Source organism: Oryzias melastigma, linkage group LG8, assembly GCF_002922805.2.
Source record: "Oryzias melastigma strain HK-1 linkage group LG8, ASM292280v2, whole genome shotgun sequence".
Lineage (NCBI taxonomy): Eukaryota > Metazoa > Chordata > Actinopteri > Beloniformes > Adrianichthyidae > Oryzias > Oryzias melastigma.
Window position 1 is genome coordinate 5,706,808 of NC_050519.1, and position 18,012 is coordinate 5,724,819.

The 18,012-nt window shown below is 36.5% G+C and overlaps 2 protein-coding genes across 2 annotated transcripts; both read right to left on the reverse strand.

Annotated features, from left to right (window-relative positions):
* Nucleotides 1-492: 492 nt before the first annotated feature.
* On the reverse strand, nt 493-1,691 carry tcap (titin-cap (telethonin)). Its single transcript, XM_024272407.2, has 2 exons — nt 1,467-1,691; nt 493-1,399 (listed from the first exon to the last, which is right to left on the reverse strand). The coding sequence occupies exons 1-2, from the start codon at nt 1,613-1,615 to the stop codon at nt 1,009-1,011; spliced, it is 540 nt and encodes a 179-aa protein (XP_024128175.1). The 5' UTR covers nt 1,616-1,691; the 3' UTR covers nt 493-1,008.
* A 9,535-nt stretch (nt 1,692-11,226) lies between these two features.
* On the reverse strand, nt 11,227-16,731 carry mreg (melanoregulin). Its single transcript, XM_024271298.2, has 6 exons — nt 15,264-16,731; nt 15,015-15,192; nt 14,607-14,769; nt 14,456-14,546; nt 14,225-14,388; nt 11,227-12,397 (listed from the first exon to the last, which is right to left on the reverse strand). The coding sequence occupies exons 2-6, from the start codon at nt 15,107-15,109 to the stop codon at nt 12,200-12,202; spliced, it is 711 nt and encodes a 236-aa protein (XP_024127066.1). The 5' UTR covers nt 15,110-15,192; nt 15,264-16,731; the 3' UTR covers nt 11,227-12,199.
* Nucleotides 16,732-18,012: the final 1,281 nt, after the last annotated feature.

An 18,012-nucleotide genomic window follows, 5' to 3' on the forward strand; every position in this document is an offset into this window, starting at 1 on the left:
TAGCGTTTACTAGAGGAAACAACTGCTACAGGACAACTGATGTTTACTGGGAAAATAACAAATATATGAGCCTATTTATGTAAAAAAAACACATAAATGAATAAGTTGCTCTTGAGTATAAATCGCACCCTTGGCTAAACTAGTAAAAAAAACTGTGACTTACACTCTGGAAAGTACAATAACTTAATAATCAGTTTTATTCTTCCCGAAAATCCCTTCTCAGTCCACCTTAAATATCTTCTGCTTTGATGCCACATGACAGACTGTTTCCAACGTCTGGTTATTCTCATCATTTTTTAATGCTTGCTTCATTTTTAATTTAGACTTTTGTCAGTTTGACTTTTTTTAAAAAGCTGAATTATTTGTATTATTCAAAGAATGCTTGAATCTAAAAATGTAAATGTTCAGCTTTGATTCCTGCAGTTCATTTCTAATTGAGATCGTAAGTTATAATTGTTGCTTAGATAAAGAAAGAAAGAAAAACAAAAAAAGGAGATTTTTCAACTTTTATTATTAAAAATAATCATTTTCTAACAAAAACAAACCAGCAAACATTTAAAAATAATTTACACACCAGTATAAATATGCAGCTGTGGAAACAAATAAACTAACAAGGCAGATGAGATATTCCTCTGTAAAAAAGCAGGTTATTATTTTCTCTAAATCCCTGCCTGGAGATGTCATTAAGTGCACACACACACGCAGAAAAACATGTGAAAGCAGCGGTGTGTGTGTGATTGTGATTGTGCCAGTGCATTCTGTTCCCTCCACAAAGATCTTGTGGATCCTGGAAGGGAACCAGGATTCATCACAGCCCTCCTCTCCGACTCTCCTCCCTCTTTCCGTCACTTTCTCTGACCTGCGTTATTTTCCATTCATAGATGTAAACATTAAATACTTCAGATTCATTAAAATCAAAGTGTGAGACACTAAGTTTTCTATAGCTCTACAGACGTTCCTCTCTTCCATTCTTGAACGGTTCTCATCCCTTCTTTCTGACTTCCTCCTTCACCCCCTCTGGGCCTCCTGGGACACGGAGCGACCCAGGACTTGAGCCGACTTGGCGAACTCCATGACGGCGGGTTTGACGGGCGGGAGGTCCCTGGTGATCTCGTCCACCGTCCTCTTCCCAGGACAGAGCCCGTTCGGAGCTGGGAAAGGCGCCAAGTCCTCCTCCGTGTGGGGGGCTCCGCGCCCCAATCGGACGCCCAGCTCTGTGGGGACGAAGATGGGCAGGGGCAGCGTGTTTCTCTTGGGCAGCAGTTGGTGCTCCTTCACCCCCGTTTCCACGGTGCCCACCCGGACCACGCCGGAGGGGCAGGACTGGAGCAGGCAGCGGGCCTGCCACTGCCGGGACAGAGTCTCCCGGCGGGAAATGTCCTTCATGTTCATGGTTTGCCTGTGGATTACAAGAATTTAATCCAAATGTTCTCCATAAGACGAGGACTTTGAGGTACATGTCTCACCTGTCCTGGGGCTGAGTCTTGAGGGTAACACTGACCCAGTCGGCTGCGTAGCTCTCCTTCTGTGCATTGTTCACCTCCCGCACGCTGCAGGTCAGCTGACCTCCCACCACCACGCCGTTACTCTTCTCCAGCACGCTGCAGATCGGCATCTTCTTCCCTTTGAAAGATCTCCGCTGTCCTGAGGATGCTCGCTTGAGAGTCAGTGATGTTTCAGGCTTGCTCTCGCTCTGGGGTCTGCCCGGGGTTTATAAAGACGCCCTGTTGCTATTCCTGATCCGTGTTGTCACTCCACAACCAGCGTGGACGCCACCTGACACCGAGTGCAGCGCGTCTCATTCCCGGACAGCTGGAAGCTCATCCGAGGGGGTAATTGAGCGGAAAATCCCCTGATTCTCAGATTGTGTCACCTTTTTAATCACCACACTTTCCAGCTCAGTAGACAGAGATTATATAAGGAGGGAGACAGCAACAAGATGAGGGTCTTGACAGACATAAGCAGCAACAGCCCAGTGAGGCCAAGTGGACCCCATAGGGTTTAAAAGAGGGCAGAAAAAGGTGGACCCCGAATGGGTTTGTTTGTGGTTTTACCCACATTTGCTTAACCCCTTAATGCCCGTTGTTTCAAATCTGCGATAAATGTTCAGATCAAATCGAAATTTTTAATTACATAAAATCAAATATTTAGTTTATAAGCTGACATATCATTTTAAAATAAATATCTAGCAAAAAAACTAAATGTATAATTAAAAACAAAAACGTTTTTACTAAAATATTTACTTTTTTTATTTTATTAAATATTTAGCTTTTAACTAAATATTTATTTAAAAACTAAAGATTTCGATCCAATTTAAATATTTAGTTTAAAAACTAAATATTTAGATCCAAGTTAAATATTTAGCTTTTAGCTAAATATATAGACAATAAAGGTTCAGATCAAATATAAATATTTAATGTGCAAACTAAATATTTAATTTCAGAAAATTAAATATTTAGTTTATAAGCTGACATATCGTTTTAAAATAAATATTTAGCAAAAAGCTAAATATATAATTTTAAACAAACAATTTAGATCCAAGCTAAATTCTGGGTTTTAAACTAAATATTTTTTTTATTTTACTAAATATTTAGTTTTTAACTAAATATTTAAGTAAAAACTAAATATTTAGATGCAAGCAAAATATTTAGTTTTTAACTAAATATTTGGACAATATATTTTGAGATCAGATCTAAATATTTAATGTTTGCTTAATTTGCTTAACCCCTTAATGCCTGTTGTTTCAAATCTGTGACAAGTCAAATTAGCTATAAAATTACCTAAATGTTGTTTTTACTTAAAACACGTGTCAAAGTCAAGATTCTTTTTTTATTATTAATATCCCGTTGTTATCTTGCGCTTATTTCTGACTTGTATAATTTTGACAAAATATATTTTTATTTAGAGTAAAATATTGAAAGTTATTAAGGTTTAAGTTGATTTATTCTGGAATAATATTCTTGCCTTTTATTATTCATAATTATGTTAAAAAGTTACAGTTTTAAAAACTGTCATTCTGCTAGCTTTTTGGACTATTTTGGCATTTACTGAGATTTTTAGGCTATTTTGGAGTTAAGCTAACATTTCAGCTACATGCTAGCTTTGGCATATTTAGGGTTTTCTTTTTAAGATTTTTAGGGTGTTTTTGGAGCTAGCATTTACTTAGCTAACATTTTCGCTACATTTTAGCTGTTTTGGCTAATTTAAGCTTTTCTTTTTAATTTTTTACGTTGTTTTGAAGTTTAGTTATTTTTTCAGCTACATGCTAGCTTTGGCTAATTTAGGCTTTTCTTTTTAAGGTTTTTAGGCTGTTTTTGTAGCTTAGCTAACATTTTAGCTGTTTTGGCTCATTTAAGCTTTTCTTTTTAAGTTTTTAGGTTGTTTTGAAGTTTAGTTATTTTTTCAGCTACATGCTAGCTTTGGCTAATTTAGGCTTTTCTATTTAATGTTTTTAGGCTGTTTTTGGAGCTTAGCTAAAATGTTAGTTACATGCTAGCTGTTTTGGCTAACCTACGTTTTTTCTAGTTTTTTAGGTTAATTTGGGATTTAACTAATATGTTATCTGGCTATCAGCTTCATCATTTTCAGCTGTCAGCACTAGCCAAATTCAGCTTACAGCATTCACACTAGCATTATCACAGTAATGCTATATATCTACTTCATAATTATGTTTAAAAGTTACATAAACGAATATCTTTTTTTTTTAATTAATTCAGGCGTTAAGGGGTTAAGTGGGCAGTCAGTAGATCGGTTTGCTATGCTAGCAAGCCACCCATTGGACGGTATGGTGAGCTAGCAAGAAGAATAGCATAGCAAACTAGCTCTGCTAAGTATTTTTCTTTTCTTAAAAAAAAAAAAAAAGTGACATGCAGTAAATAACAAATAACATTAAACTGTACATTAATTGTTCAAAATAGACACCAGAAGAGGGTACACACACAAAAACGAAATTGTATTAAATTATAAAGCTGGGAAAGATGACATTTTTTTTGTTAGTATTAGGGGAAATAGACTGTATATAAAATCTGATTTGAGCCAACAAATCAAAAAAAAAAAAAAAATTGGGAGCTTTATTATTAAATTTAGCTCTGCTGGCTCTCGCTAGCTCACTACACCGTCCACTGGGCAGCTCGCTATTTTAGTGAGCCAACATTCAGAGTTTCCACTTAAGCGTATAGCATAGCAAGCTAGCTGCCGGTGCTACACAGTTCACCAGGCAGCTGGTTAGCATGGCAAGCTTAACTACTGAGCCAATAGCATAGCAAGCTAGCTCTGCCAATCCTCGCTAGCTCACTACACAGTTGACCGGGCGGCTGGTTAGCGTAGTAAGTAGGCCTACTGAGTGCCTACTCAAGCCAATAGCATAGTAAGCTAGCTCTGCCGGTTCTTGCTAGCTCACTACACTGTCCACCGGGTGGCTGGCTAGCATAGCGAGCCGACCTACTGAGTTTCCACTTAAGCCAGGGGTCTGCAACCTGCAGCTCTTTAATCTCTCCATGGTGGCTCTCTGGCTAAAGAAAACTGAAATGGTAATTTTCAGAAATTTGGAGATTAGCTGTTATTTTAGCAACATGCTAACGTTTTTGGCTAATCTGTTATCTACTGGAGTTTTAAGGCTAATTTGGAGTTTAGCTTCTGTTTTAGCAACTGCTGAATATTTTAGTTTACTGAGGAGTTTTATGCTAATTTGGGGTTTAGCTAATAAGTTATAAACATGCTGATGATTTTTGATAATTTTTTATCTACTGACGTTTTTTTGAGGGGATAACTTAGAGTTTAGCTTCTATTTTAGGAACAGGCTAACTTTTCGGACTAATTTAGTTTACTGAGAAATTTTAGGCCATTTAGGAGTTCAGCTAGTAATTGAGCAACAAGCTAGCTTTTTCGCTAATGTGGCCTCTACTAAAAGTAAAAGGCAAAAACGTTTTCAGAGATGCTAGTTTCTTTTTAGATTTTTGCTTTCGTTTCGTGCCAAAAATAGACATAATTCATATTTATTTAAAAAAATAAGGTCATGAATGCAAATCCAATTTTTTTAAAGGTTAAAGTAAAAAAGGTTAAAGTAGGAAAACAAGCTCAAATGGCTCTTTTACTGCCACAGGTTGCCGACCTCTGACTTAGGCTCATTCAGGGCAACATTTTCTGCCCACTTTTACATGGGACCCACTTGTCTTTGCTGCCTTGGAGCAATCTAATCTCACAGCCATTTTTCAGGTAAATTATGACATGGACTATAGCCGCTTTAATCTGCCGTTAAGCAATCATGAAGAACTATTTGCTGAGATTTTACGACAGCATCAGTCATCAAAGGCCGGCTGATCTTCCTCCTGATTCATGAACGTGGTGACAGAGCGCGCCGTAATCAGCTCAGGTTACAGAGCGAGAAGCGTACACTCCGACAGATCTCTGCTCACTACCGGTCTTCGTCTCTGACTCATTCATCCGAACGGGGCACTGATTTCACCACAGAGCAGGGATCACTTATCGCTCACAGCACAGAACACGACCCCCCCAACGACAAGACGACACAACAATAACAACAATATGGATTGTGGTGTTCGTTTTATCCTCTTGTTAACCCGATTGTACGTTTTTAGCTCCAACAATCCTCCATATTTTCTCTGGACAGCAGAAATACGAAATGTCACAACCTCAGACGTGTTGTGAAACCATAGCAACCACAAATGTCACGTCAGGAGCCTCATAAATCCATGTTTTTCAGGAGAGGATTATTTTTAACTTCTGAACAAAAATATCTTTTTGAAAATCCTGTGTTATTATTTGTAAGAGTTTGTGATCTTCAGTGGATCTGTATCACCGTGACGACTGTGGGAGAAAATAACTAAACTTTTCCAGTAACTGCTGTCAGTGACAGATACTCTTTTAGGGATGAGCACAGAGATCGGAACCTCGAAAATAAATAGAAAATAAACGAATAAATCATTGTTGCTTCTTTTGCAATAGGAGAATTTTATCCCTTTTGATACTGTATGTTGCTTTTTAGTCCATTTAATCCATGACTTTACATAATACAGCATCACTTTGAAAGGAAAAACACTGAAGAATATTTTTTTTAAATATAGTTGGAAATTAATTCAAACATGAAGAGGTTATTAATTACTTCATGTCATCTATAGCTGGTGTTTATGTCGTCCAAATGAGACCCGGAACAGCTTTTAATGTTTTTAATGAGCCAAAAAGAAGAAAATTGTTAAAGAAAAAAAGAAATGTGAAAAAGACTTTAATAATAATAAGTAAAAAAGCAAAATTGGATAAATGGATGAAAGGGTTTATTTCAAGATTGCTTAAAAAGGAGGAAGCGAACTTATATAATCTCAACTGAAATAAACCTTTACCACTGCATTTGGGTAAATAAACTGTATATCTCTTCGAAATTTGAATCTTAAAAAGGTAAAAAGAACTTTGTTTTAAGAAAAATGTCTATAAATATAATCTTATCAAGAAATAGGAAAATCATCTTAGTTTAAGAAAACATTTCTCAAGGGACTACAACTATTTTCTTAAAATAAGAAATCTTTGTTGGACTGTTTTTCTTCCCCCATTGGCAGATTTGTTTGCTTGTTTAAAGAAATGTTAGGTTAGAAATGTTATTTAGTTTTTTTTTTACTAGTTTTCTTAGTGATTTTATGATTCTATTAAATATTAAACTAAATTTTAGTATTATGTTTAGGAAAGTAATGATGCAAAACTGACTGAAATAGACGATTCTATATGACTATATTAGTCTTGAATTCATAAATGTTTATTGTTCGTCACAACATTAATTTGATTTACTTTTGTTTTTAGCTTTTAATTTTTCTACATTCTTGTTTTTTTTTTGCATAAAAGTCCAAAATTTGAATTTTCTGCATTTTCATTGATTTCTTGTAAATGTCTTTCTGCAAAAACTAACATCTCATCATTTTTTTGTCTAGCTTCTAGTTTAAATATCTTTTAACACTTGATTTAAGACAAAATTTGAATTACTAGTTACTTTTCACAAATATGTATCGATTTATTTTATGACAAAAATCTTTAATAAATCTTGCAGAATCATTTGACCTTGAAAACTTTTTTTTTTAGGCAAAAGTTCTTTAAAAAAGTTGTTTTTAAGCAGAAGTTTATTAGGGAAAAATGAGTGGACTTATTTTAAGGGACAGATTTGCTCAATTTAGAGAAACTGGATGGTTTAATTTGACTCACAACACAGAAAAATGTGTTTAACAAGAGCAAGACGGAAGATTATAGGTAAACTTATGTTTCATTTTTAAATTCTGTAACTCTAACCCTTAAGATAAATATGGTTTGGAAGACTGTTTACCAGCTCAAAATAGGTTATATTTGGGGATAAAGTATATAAATACACCTTATTTGAAGATATAAAACTATTTTAGTACAAGATGTTTCCAGTTACCAGAACATTTACTTAAATATGAGTCTTTATTGCTCATTTCAGGCTTTAATTTTGTCTTAAAAGGGCATCAAAACATTTTTTTTTTTAGAAATTTTACTAAAACAAATTTTATTTAATTTTTTAAATTAAAATAATAGAAACACCTTTTGTATTGAATGCATTTTAACAACTTGTTTGGAAAAGTAACATTTTTCCATATAATGTGTCACTTTACGTCTTATAAGAAAAATAATCTTCCCGAGAAAGTTTTACAGTAGTAGAATAGTGACTTTTTCTCTGAAAATAAGGATTTTTTTGTTACCCTAACAGAATTTTTTGCTCATTTGAAGAACTTTTGACTCATTTAATGCAGTTAATGTTAATGCAGTGAATTCTGATCACGTTCTGTGTGTCGGACGGGATTGAACCGGAGTAAAATCTGTAAATAAATCATGTCTTCTCAATCATGTTTCTGCTGGGATTCACTCATGGGGTTTTTCCAGTCCACCATAAACAGTAACACAAATGCTGGGGTGTTTGTGGGCGCTCTCACATGACATGTTTACCACGTAACCTGGGTTAGAACGAGGTCAAAAGCTTGACTTGAGTATTTTTAACCAAAGTGCCGTTTAGGTTGTAGCATCTGTTTGGAAGCCCCTCCTGACCTGAGAGATGTCTGTCCTTTGACCTCAGCGCTTTCATCAGCTCCTCCTGATCCTCATGTTCCTGTTGACCCTTTGGCACCCCCACGGAAATAAGAAAGAGCTGCTGTCTGAGCAATATTTTACAAACGTGAGCTAAAATCTGTGTTTGGAAAATGAAACTGAAATGAGAAGTTCACATAAATTTGCAATTATTTGAACAGACATTTATAGAAGATAATATTCCAGCTCACACGTTTGTTTGTTTGTCTGGAAATTTCATATATTTTCAGCTATTTAGCTTTTTCTATGATTTAAAAAAGAAGTTCTTAAAAATAAGAAATTATTTTAAATGTTTAAAAAAAACATTATTTCCCACATATTAATTAATTTATAGATTTTAATGAGAAAAGGCATAAAGTATATGAAAAAATATCTCCAGTTTGTGCATATTTTTTAGAAGTTTTACTGCTGGATTACAAAAAACATTAATAATTGTCCTAAAATTACAAAATTTACTGTGAAAGAAAAAAAAAAAGAACTAGCACAAACCATGACACCACCACCCCCGTGTTCTGTGGCAGGATTTCTTTTCCTCAAACAAAAAAAATATATATTTTTAACTGAACAGCATTTCATTAGTACTCTACTAGTTCTGGGTTTAGTTTTGTAGATATAATATGAAAAAAGGTCATTTAGGTTCTCATTCATCCAGGTGACATTGTCTCGAAGTCGTGCCATGGCAACTGGGCTTAAAGACATCTTCCTTTAAACATTTCGCCACTCATCCAAGTGGTGTCAGACAAAAAAAATCACTTGGATGAGCTGCGAGATTTGTGTCCAGTGAGTATGACTTAACTTCAAAATAATCTCTGAGAGTTTTGGAGACAGACTCTGTCTGGTTTGGAAGCTACTTCGCTTTTAAATTTCTTTTTGCACAAAAGCTGTATATATATATATATTTATATGCATATTGTTTTAAGTATATTCCATGGATATATTGCTGTGTAAAGACCCAAACTTGTGTTTTTTAGGCATGTTCTTGTAGCAAAGCTAGGTGATTGCCAGGGGTCACAACACTTCCAGTTCCACCTCCAACCACCAGAGGGAGCCCTCTCTGGAATCTCCTCTGTTACTTCCTCACTCTTTCTCCCATCAGATAATGTTAATGATAATGTTCCCTCCTCCTCGTCGTCACCACCATCTGCTGCTCATTATCCTCACCAGTGTCACCATTTTTATGCTTTTCCTCTTCAGAATGTGCTGGATTTACGTTGAATTTCTCCCTAAGCGAGACGTAAACCCCCAACCTCCGTAAAGGGAGGCGGCCTTGTTAACCACCGCAGTAACATTTTACGTTTCTCTCAGCATGGTAGATCTTTCAGCAGGCATCTCTAGTGTTTAAGGTTTTAAGATGTCCGTTGTTAAGGGTTTAAAAAGAGAAAAGAAAAAAATTTTCGACCAAAATGGGGGGGAGGGGTGAATTTCCAAGCAACTAAATGTAGATAAAACAGACAAACGTCTGCTTTGAATCTGTTTTTTCCTCCTCTTCATCCTTTTTTTTTACCTTATAGCTGTCCTTGAAGGCTTGTTTTGCTGTGTTTTTATCCTTACAGTTTTAAAGAAGCACAAACAGATAACGACCCCGCCACACCTCGCATTGACAGGAGCTACACCAGGCAAAATTATTGATTATGTCAAACTTTTGAGCTATTTATTTATGGTTTTAATTATTACATTTTTTAAGACTTTTACACAAAATGAGTGGTGTGTGGTTTTAAACTATATATATATATATATATATGAAAAAAAAAACAGACAAAAAAAAAATCATTGCAATTTGGCGCCCCGTCCAGCAGATGGAGCCCTAGGTGTGTATCGCCCGTGCCCAGAGTCGGCCCTGCACGCTCCGGGTAATTCTATCCGGCCCTGCAGATCATTTTATTTTATTATTATTAATAGCCCCATGTGATCTTGCACTCATTTCTAACTTGTATAACTTTGACAAAGTATATATTTTATGGAGAGTAAAATATTGAAAGTTATCTAAGGTTTAAGTTTATTGGACTATTTTGGTATTTACTAAGATTTTGGGGGGGGCTATTTTGGAGTTTAGCTAATATTTTTTAGCTACATGCTAGCTGTTTTGGCTAATTTAAGCTCTTTTTCAAAGTTTTTTAGGCTGTTTTAGAGTCAAGTTAATATGTACACGCTAGCTTTTTTGGCTAATTTAGGCTTTTTTTTAAGCTGTTTTGGAATTAAGCTAATATTTACACGCTAGCTGTTTTTGCTAATTTAGGTTTTTTTTCCCCCGTTTTTTCGGATATTTTGAGATTTAGCTATCAATCTTAGCTACATACTAGCTGTTTTGGCTAATTTAAGCTTTTTTTCGTTTTTTTAGGCTGTTTTGGAGTTAAGCTAATATTTACATGCTAGCTGTTTTTGGTAATTTAGGTTTTTTTCCCCTTTTTTTATATTTTGAGATTTAGCTATCAATCTTAGCTACATGCTATCTGTTTTGGCTATCAGCTTCAGTGTTTTTAGCTATCAATTTCAGCATTTTCAGCTATCAGCACTAGCATCTTCAGCAGCCAAATTCATCTTACAGAATTCACACTAACATTATTGCAGCTAATGCTATATATCTACTTCCTAAATATGTTAAAAAGTTACAATTTTACAGTTTTAAAACTTAGTTTTAGAGTGTTCAATAAATGTTTGTCCTGTTCGGCCCGTGACCTAAAGTGTGTTTTGGATTTTACCTCCCTGTGTGATTGAGTTTGACACCCCTGAGTTACAGTATGTTAAAGATTTTGTGTTTTAGCATCAGGTGTTAAGAGCTAACTCATCAAAGAACTTCATTTTGAAGCTGCTAACACTAAATTCCCCAAATCTTCACATCAGTGGTTACAGTACTTTTGCTTTTTGAGTTCAATCTGATTTTTATTTTTGTTGTACTTGTACGCGACCTTTCCCTCTTCGCCGTGAGTCACTCAGAGCTAATGAAGCCAGAGGAGAGCCAGCAAAGGTGAGCAATGATGAGGTGCTAGGAGCAACTTTGTGTTGCGTAATAATGCCGCCCCAGCTGCTCCAAAGTGACATTTAAATGAGCTGTCAGCGATAGGGGGGGGGAGAGGAAGTGTGTGGGAGGAGAAGGCCGAGGAAGACGTAGTTCAGGCCAGGCGAAACACGTGGAGAATATTTGTTTTTTATTGTGACAGAGCGGCTAACCTCCTACACAGGTTAGCCTGACACAAAGTGCTGGCTTAACAGAAAGAAAACTCTGGGGAAAGTAAAGTTCTTACTCACACAAACTTCCTATCTGTCAAGAGACTGTCCTCACTGCTGGGTGTCTCTTGCATAACAGCAAGCAGCTGATCGCACTGCGCCCGGCATGCATCCTGCAGCCCGGTCTGACCTCAGAGGCTGCTCCATCACATCAGAGCCATCACAAGCGTGCAATCGGATTTTCTCTCCAACAAGAGGCCGCTTTGTTGGGAATATGAATATGCTAAACTTGCCACACTTGCCACGTAGGTTTCATTCTGCTCGGCATTTCAAATTGTTTTGAGGGGAGCCTTCCCTGTCAGGCACGTCAGCTTTGACTGACTGGAAACTTTTCCACAGCATGTGACAGGGCTTTAAGGCAGAAACTTTATTTCAGTCCCAACGCAAACCTCCACACTCTTTTCCAGTGTTTTCCCCTGCTAGAGGTCACAATCATTTCTCAAACCGTTTCAAAGTTCACGTAGCATTTTCTTGCATTCTCCAACACGAATATTAATAATTTGACACACATACTTGTGAATTTATCATAAAAAAACAAGTGATGACATCAGATTAGAGAGCTGTTTTTGCACCGCTGGGTCTGATCATGTGCTTAAGTGAAAAAAAGGACTGATAATCACAGGACATGATATCAGGGCTGCAGTGCTGAAAAGAACATTTTTACCCTGAAGCTTCGCAGAACAAAGAACAGGCTGGAAATTCCTTTGTGAAGAAACAACAACTTTATGGAACCGAAGCGACCTTTTAAGAGAGTGAAGATTCAAGCGGGAAAAAAAGGTGGCAAAACATTCAGATGAAATTGCATCCAGAGGCAGCATTTTAGGGTTGACGAATACTGCCCCCTGGCTCCTGTCTGTTATCACTGCAGGTGTAAGCATCAGTCACTCATGTTCTCCTCGTCCCTCTCGCTCTCGTCTTCATCACCTCCTCCGTTCAAGGCCTCCACCCTGGCCAGGAGAAGCGGGAGGTTGATAGAGAGGCCGGTCGGCTCCTCGTCGGAGTCCTCCTTTGGAGGATAGAAGCGTCTCGCCTTTGCCAAAAAGTCATCCGCAATGTCGAGGTAGATGAGACGATCCTGTGAGAAAGGTGAACTCAGTGTGAGAACATTCAGCAAATAGAAAAGCTGCATTACCTGCGACAATGCTAGTGAGAATGTTTCTTGCTGAAAGTAGTGGCTGAAGATGCTGAAGCTTTTTGCTGAAAATTGTGACGTAATTTACTTTAATTGCTGAAGGGATTTGCTGTAAATGCAAAAGCTATTTACAAAATGTTAAATTTGTTAAAGGACTTTAAATTTCGTTAATAAACAATGAAAGAGTACTGAAGTTGACCCACATTTCTGAATATTTTCTGTAGTAAAATTGTTTAAAAATGCCTAACACATGCCGATTTTGCAAAACAAATATTTAGTGTGTTACTTAAATATGACTCCAAATTAGCCCCAAAACCCCCAATAGATGCCAAATTTGCAAAAAAAAATAAAAATAAAAAAATAGCACATTACTTAAATACTAGCTAAACTAAAAACGTTAGCATGTTGCTAAACTAGAAGCTAAACTCTAAATTACCCTAAAAAGCCCCAGTAGATAACAAATTAGCAAGAAATGCTCGTATGTTCCTGAAATATTAGCTAAACTCCAAATTAGCAAAAAAAAAAAAACAAAACAAAAAAAAGCCTCAGTAGGTACCAAATTAACCAAAAAAATAAAATAAAATAGAACATTGCTTAAATACTAGCTAAACTCCAAAATAGTCTAAAATTCCTCAGTAAACTAAATTAGTCAAAAACGTTAGCATGTTGCTTAAATAGTAGCTAAACCCTAAATTGACCTTAAAAGCCCAAGAAGATAACAAATTATTAAAAAAACGTTAGCATGTTGCTAAAATAGAAGCTTAATTCAAAATTGGCCTAAAAAAACCTCAGTAGATAACAAAACAAAAACGTTAGCATGTAGCTAAAATATTAGCTAAACTTCAAATTAGCATAAAAAACCTCAGTAGATGTCAAATTAGCCAAAAAGCTAGCACATTGCTTAAATATAGCTAGACTCCAAAATAGCCTCAAATTCCTTAGTAAACTAAATTAGTAAAAACATTTGTTTGTTTCTAAAATAGAAGCTAAACTCCAAATTAGCAAACAAAACTTCAGTAGATGCCTAGTTAGTCAAAAATGCTATGACATTGGTTAAGTACTAGCTAAGCTCCAAAATAGCCTAAAATTCTTCAGTAAAGTAAATTAGTCAAAAGGTTAGCCTCCTGCTAAAATAGAAGTAAACTCTAACATAGCCTATAAAAACTTCAGTAGATAACAAATTAACAAAAAAAGGTTGCATGTTGCTAAAATATTAGCTAAACCCGAAATTAGCATAAAGAACCTCAGTAGATGCCAAGTTAGCTAAAAAAGCTAGCTCATTGCTTAAATACTAGCTAAACTCCAAAATAGCCTAAAATTCCTTAGTAAACTAAATTAGTTAAAAATGTTAGCATGTTGTTAAAATATTAGCTAAACTATAAAGTAGCCTACAAAGACTTTAGTCAATAACAAATTAGCCAAAAACGTTAGCATGTTGCTACAATATTAGCTAGACTCCAAACTAGAATAAAGGACCTCAGTAGATGCTAAATTACCCCAAAAAAAAGCTAGCACGTTGCTTAAATACTAGCTAAACTCCAAAATAGCCTAAAATTCCTCAGTAAATTACAAACGTTAGCCCGTTGCTAAAATAGAAGCTAAACTCCAAATTAGTGTATGAAAACTTCAGTAGATAATTTGGGCAAAAACGTTAGCATTGTTGCTAATCTACTTAAAACTTTTGACATTTATGAATCCCAAAAATACGAGTAGTAATGTCCTGAACAAGCTGAAGGTTTTGACACCATGTCAGTCTGCTCTCCTGCTCACCAGGATGAACAGATATCTCTCTGGAGGGGGCTCTCTGGTGCAGAAGATGGAGGTCTCCGAGTGCAGAGAATGAAGCATGGCCCGTGCTGCCGGGGCGTTACGCATGCGGTCATGTGAGGCCCCGGCCGACACCGTCAGCAGAGAGTCCGCCTCGGCCATGAAACCTGCAGGAGGACACCGACATGACCGCGCTGTCGACACCACGAATCACCCGTCACCTCCTAGATCTACCTAGATTCTCCAGGATGGTTTTCCACTTGTCCCGGACTTCTCTGCGCACGTCTCTCATGGCCTCGATGTCGACGCTCAGACGACGGTAGCCCTTCGGTAGACACAAACTTAACTCTGGTCGAGTTAAAACAGAAGAGTTTCAGAAACTCACCGTGGATCCCATGCGGGTTTTGTTCCTAGCTTGCAGGAGGGTGTACAGGGTTCGGTCGTCGGCCCTCTCCGAGTGGCTGGGGTCTCCGGGTTCACTCCATAGATTGGTCTCCTCATCTCGCCGCTTTTGGACTTCACGGGTGAAATAGTCCAACGGATCTGGGCTGCGTTCACACAAAGACATAGACGTGATCACATCAACTTTGAGTATAATAATACTTCTTAACCGTTTGTCCCTTTTGGGGTCAAAGCCAGGATACACCCTGGATGGGTCGCCACACATGCTCGGGGAGAACATGCACACAGAAAGGTCCCTACTCAAACTAAGACCTTCTTGCTTTGAGGCAAGAGTTCTAACCACTACTCCATCCCAATCATCTCTGAAATAGGGGTTATCTTCTGGTCTTACGTGACGAGCGGCTGCTTCTCATCGTCGTCGTCCTCGTCGTCGGCGCAGCAGCAGCAGCAGAACTGCATACAGAACCTCTTAAAAGCAGAACCCATGAAGTCAGCAGCTCCTCACAAGGCCGGGTAGTCTCTGAAGAGCCGAGCACCTTCCTCGCTTTTTCAAAGAACTAATTCAGAGCCTACAGAGCAGGAACAAAAAAACATTAGGAATAAAAGGGTCTTTCTGTGACACGAAACATTCAAACTGTACCTTCAACTTCTCACTCTCCATCGTCCTCCCACGGCTCCACATCGCCCGGACGGAGACGCTTCCCGGCTGCTTCTGAGCTCTGCGTGGAGGACAATGAGAGCACAGAGGCGCTCCCCACTCTCCGATTCCAAAAGAACAACTTTTCACACACGCAGAGCCTCAGAAGACAGTCACAGCACAATCATGTGAGTCGCAGCATCTCCTGTCTTTAGCATCGGGTTTTGCCCCGAGGACAACACATCTCTAATTGCACATACTGGATCTAATCCACCATGATGGCATTGATTCATCCTATTGTCTGCCGTTCTAGCCGTGATACTCGGGAGTTACACAAAGTCTATTTCAGAGTTGGGTAATGTTGCAGGATAACGGAGCGTGAAGGATCCACCTCAGTTCTGCTCGGTTAGATGTGCGTTTATACAACATAAAGACTGACGACAAGGTCACAGGATGCTGCTCAGAACACAAACATCCTCATGATGCAAACACTACAGCATCTCCCACACCAGGAGAACAGCTCCTTCTGACTCGAAAAAGAATTAAGCTTTTTAATCAAAATATTAGCCATTTTATTTCATTTTATATATGTAAACATTTTATTTTCTTACAGTTTTGTATCAATATGAAGTAAAATATAGAAAATCCATCCGTTTCTGCAGAAAGAATTAGCAAAATTTACATTTCTTGTGGTATTAAAATGTTTAGGACATAATTTATGGAGAGAAAATAGTCTCAGATTTGTTGGTGCATAATTCTTGATTTGTGTCTAAATTAGGATTTGTGCATAATTTTTGATTTGTGTGTGCTTAATTCTTGAATTTTAACTCGTATAATAGGTTTTGTGCATATGTAAAAAATTTACAAAATTAAAAAAAAATGCAAAATACACACGAACAAATTAGAATTACAACACCTTGAAACTAATTACACATTCAAATCTTATCAAGAATGTATTTTTAAGAAAGTGGGAAAATGTCAAGTTTCACCAGATATTAATAACAATCTAAGTTAAGATCATAGTTAAGAATTTGATAAGAAAACTGATGAACCAGCATTCTAGTAGTACTTGAATGCATCACCCACCATAGATTCCCGCATAACTGAAGCACTTGTGTAACAAGTGAATGTTAAAGATTTGCAGGTGTAATTAGTTTTAAGCTGTTTTAATTTAAATTTGTGTGTGTGTAAATTGTATTTTTTTTTATTTTGTAATATTTTTACTTATGCACACAATATATTATGAGTTACAAATCAAGAATTACACACCCACAAACCAGAGAGTCTATTTTCACTCCATAATTTCTGCCTGTATTGTTTTGTATCCATAAATTTGATAGTTTTTGAAATTTTGAACAAAAATACCCCATAGAAGATAAATGAGAAGACCTTCAAATGTCAACGTTTTAAATAGATTAGCGACAAGCCTTTAAATATATTCATGTATTTTTATCTCTTAGTAATTTTCAAAAAAAAAATAGGAGTTGAGCTAATAATTTGGCAACATGCTAACGTTTTTGGCTTATTTGGCATCTACTGAGGTTTTTTTTAACGCTAATTTGGAGTTTAGCTAATATTTTAGCAACATGCTAACATTTTTTGTTAATTTGTTATTTGCTGAGTATTTTATGCTAATTTTGAGTTTAGCTGATATTTTAGCAACATGCTAACATTTTTGGGTAATCAGTTATCTACTGGGGTTTTTTATTGGTTAATTTGTAGTTTAGCTTCTATTTTAGCAATACGCTAACACCTTTGACTAATTTAGTCTGAAGAATTTTAGGCTTTTTTGGAGTTTGACTAGTATTTAAACAACGTGTTAGCTTTTTTTTGGCCAAGATGGCATCTACTGGGGTTTTTTGATGCTAATTTGGAGTTTAGCTAATATTTTAGCAACATGCTAACATTTTTGGGTAATTTGGCATCTAGTGGGGTTTTAATAGGATAATTTACAGTTTAGCTTCTATTTTAGCAACACGCTAGTGTCTTTGACTAATTCAGTTTGAGGAATTTTAGGCTTTTTTAATTTAGCTAGTTTTTAAACAATGTGTTAGCCTTTTTGGCTAATTTGGCATCTACTGGGGTTTTTTCTTACACTAATTTGGGGTTTAGCTAATATTTTAGCAACATGCTAACACTTCTGGGTAATCAGTTATCCACTGGGGTTTTAATAGGATAATTTGGAGTTTAGCTTCCATTTTAGCAACTTGTTAACGTGTTTGCCTAATTTCGTTTGAATAATTTTAGGCTTTTTTCGAGTTTAGCTAGTATTTAAGCAATGTGCAAGCTTTTTTGGCTAATTTGGAATCTACTTTTTTTTTTTACACTAATTTGGAGTTTAGCTAATATTTTAGCAACATCCCTAACATGTTTGGGTAATTTGTAATCTACTGAGGTTTTTATGGGCTAATTTAGTGTTTAGCTTCTATTTTAGCAACATGCTATTATTTTGACTAGTTAACTAAGGAATTTTAGGTTATTTTTGGAGTATAGCTAGTATCAATGTTCTAGCTTTTTGGCTAATCTGACATCTACCAAGGGTTTTTGGACTAATTTGGAGTTCAGCTCATATTTAAGCAACAACCTAAATATTTTTTGCTAAATCGGCATATATCGGGGATTATTAAGCAATTTTACTACAAATTTTTCAAACATTTTGGTAATCTTCTGCACTTTTTCAAAGTTCTTTTGCAACATTTCCAGTCTTTTAGCAAATTTAACATTCTGTAAATAGGTTTTGCTCTTTCAGCAA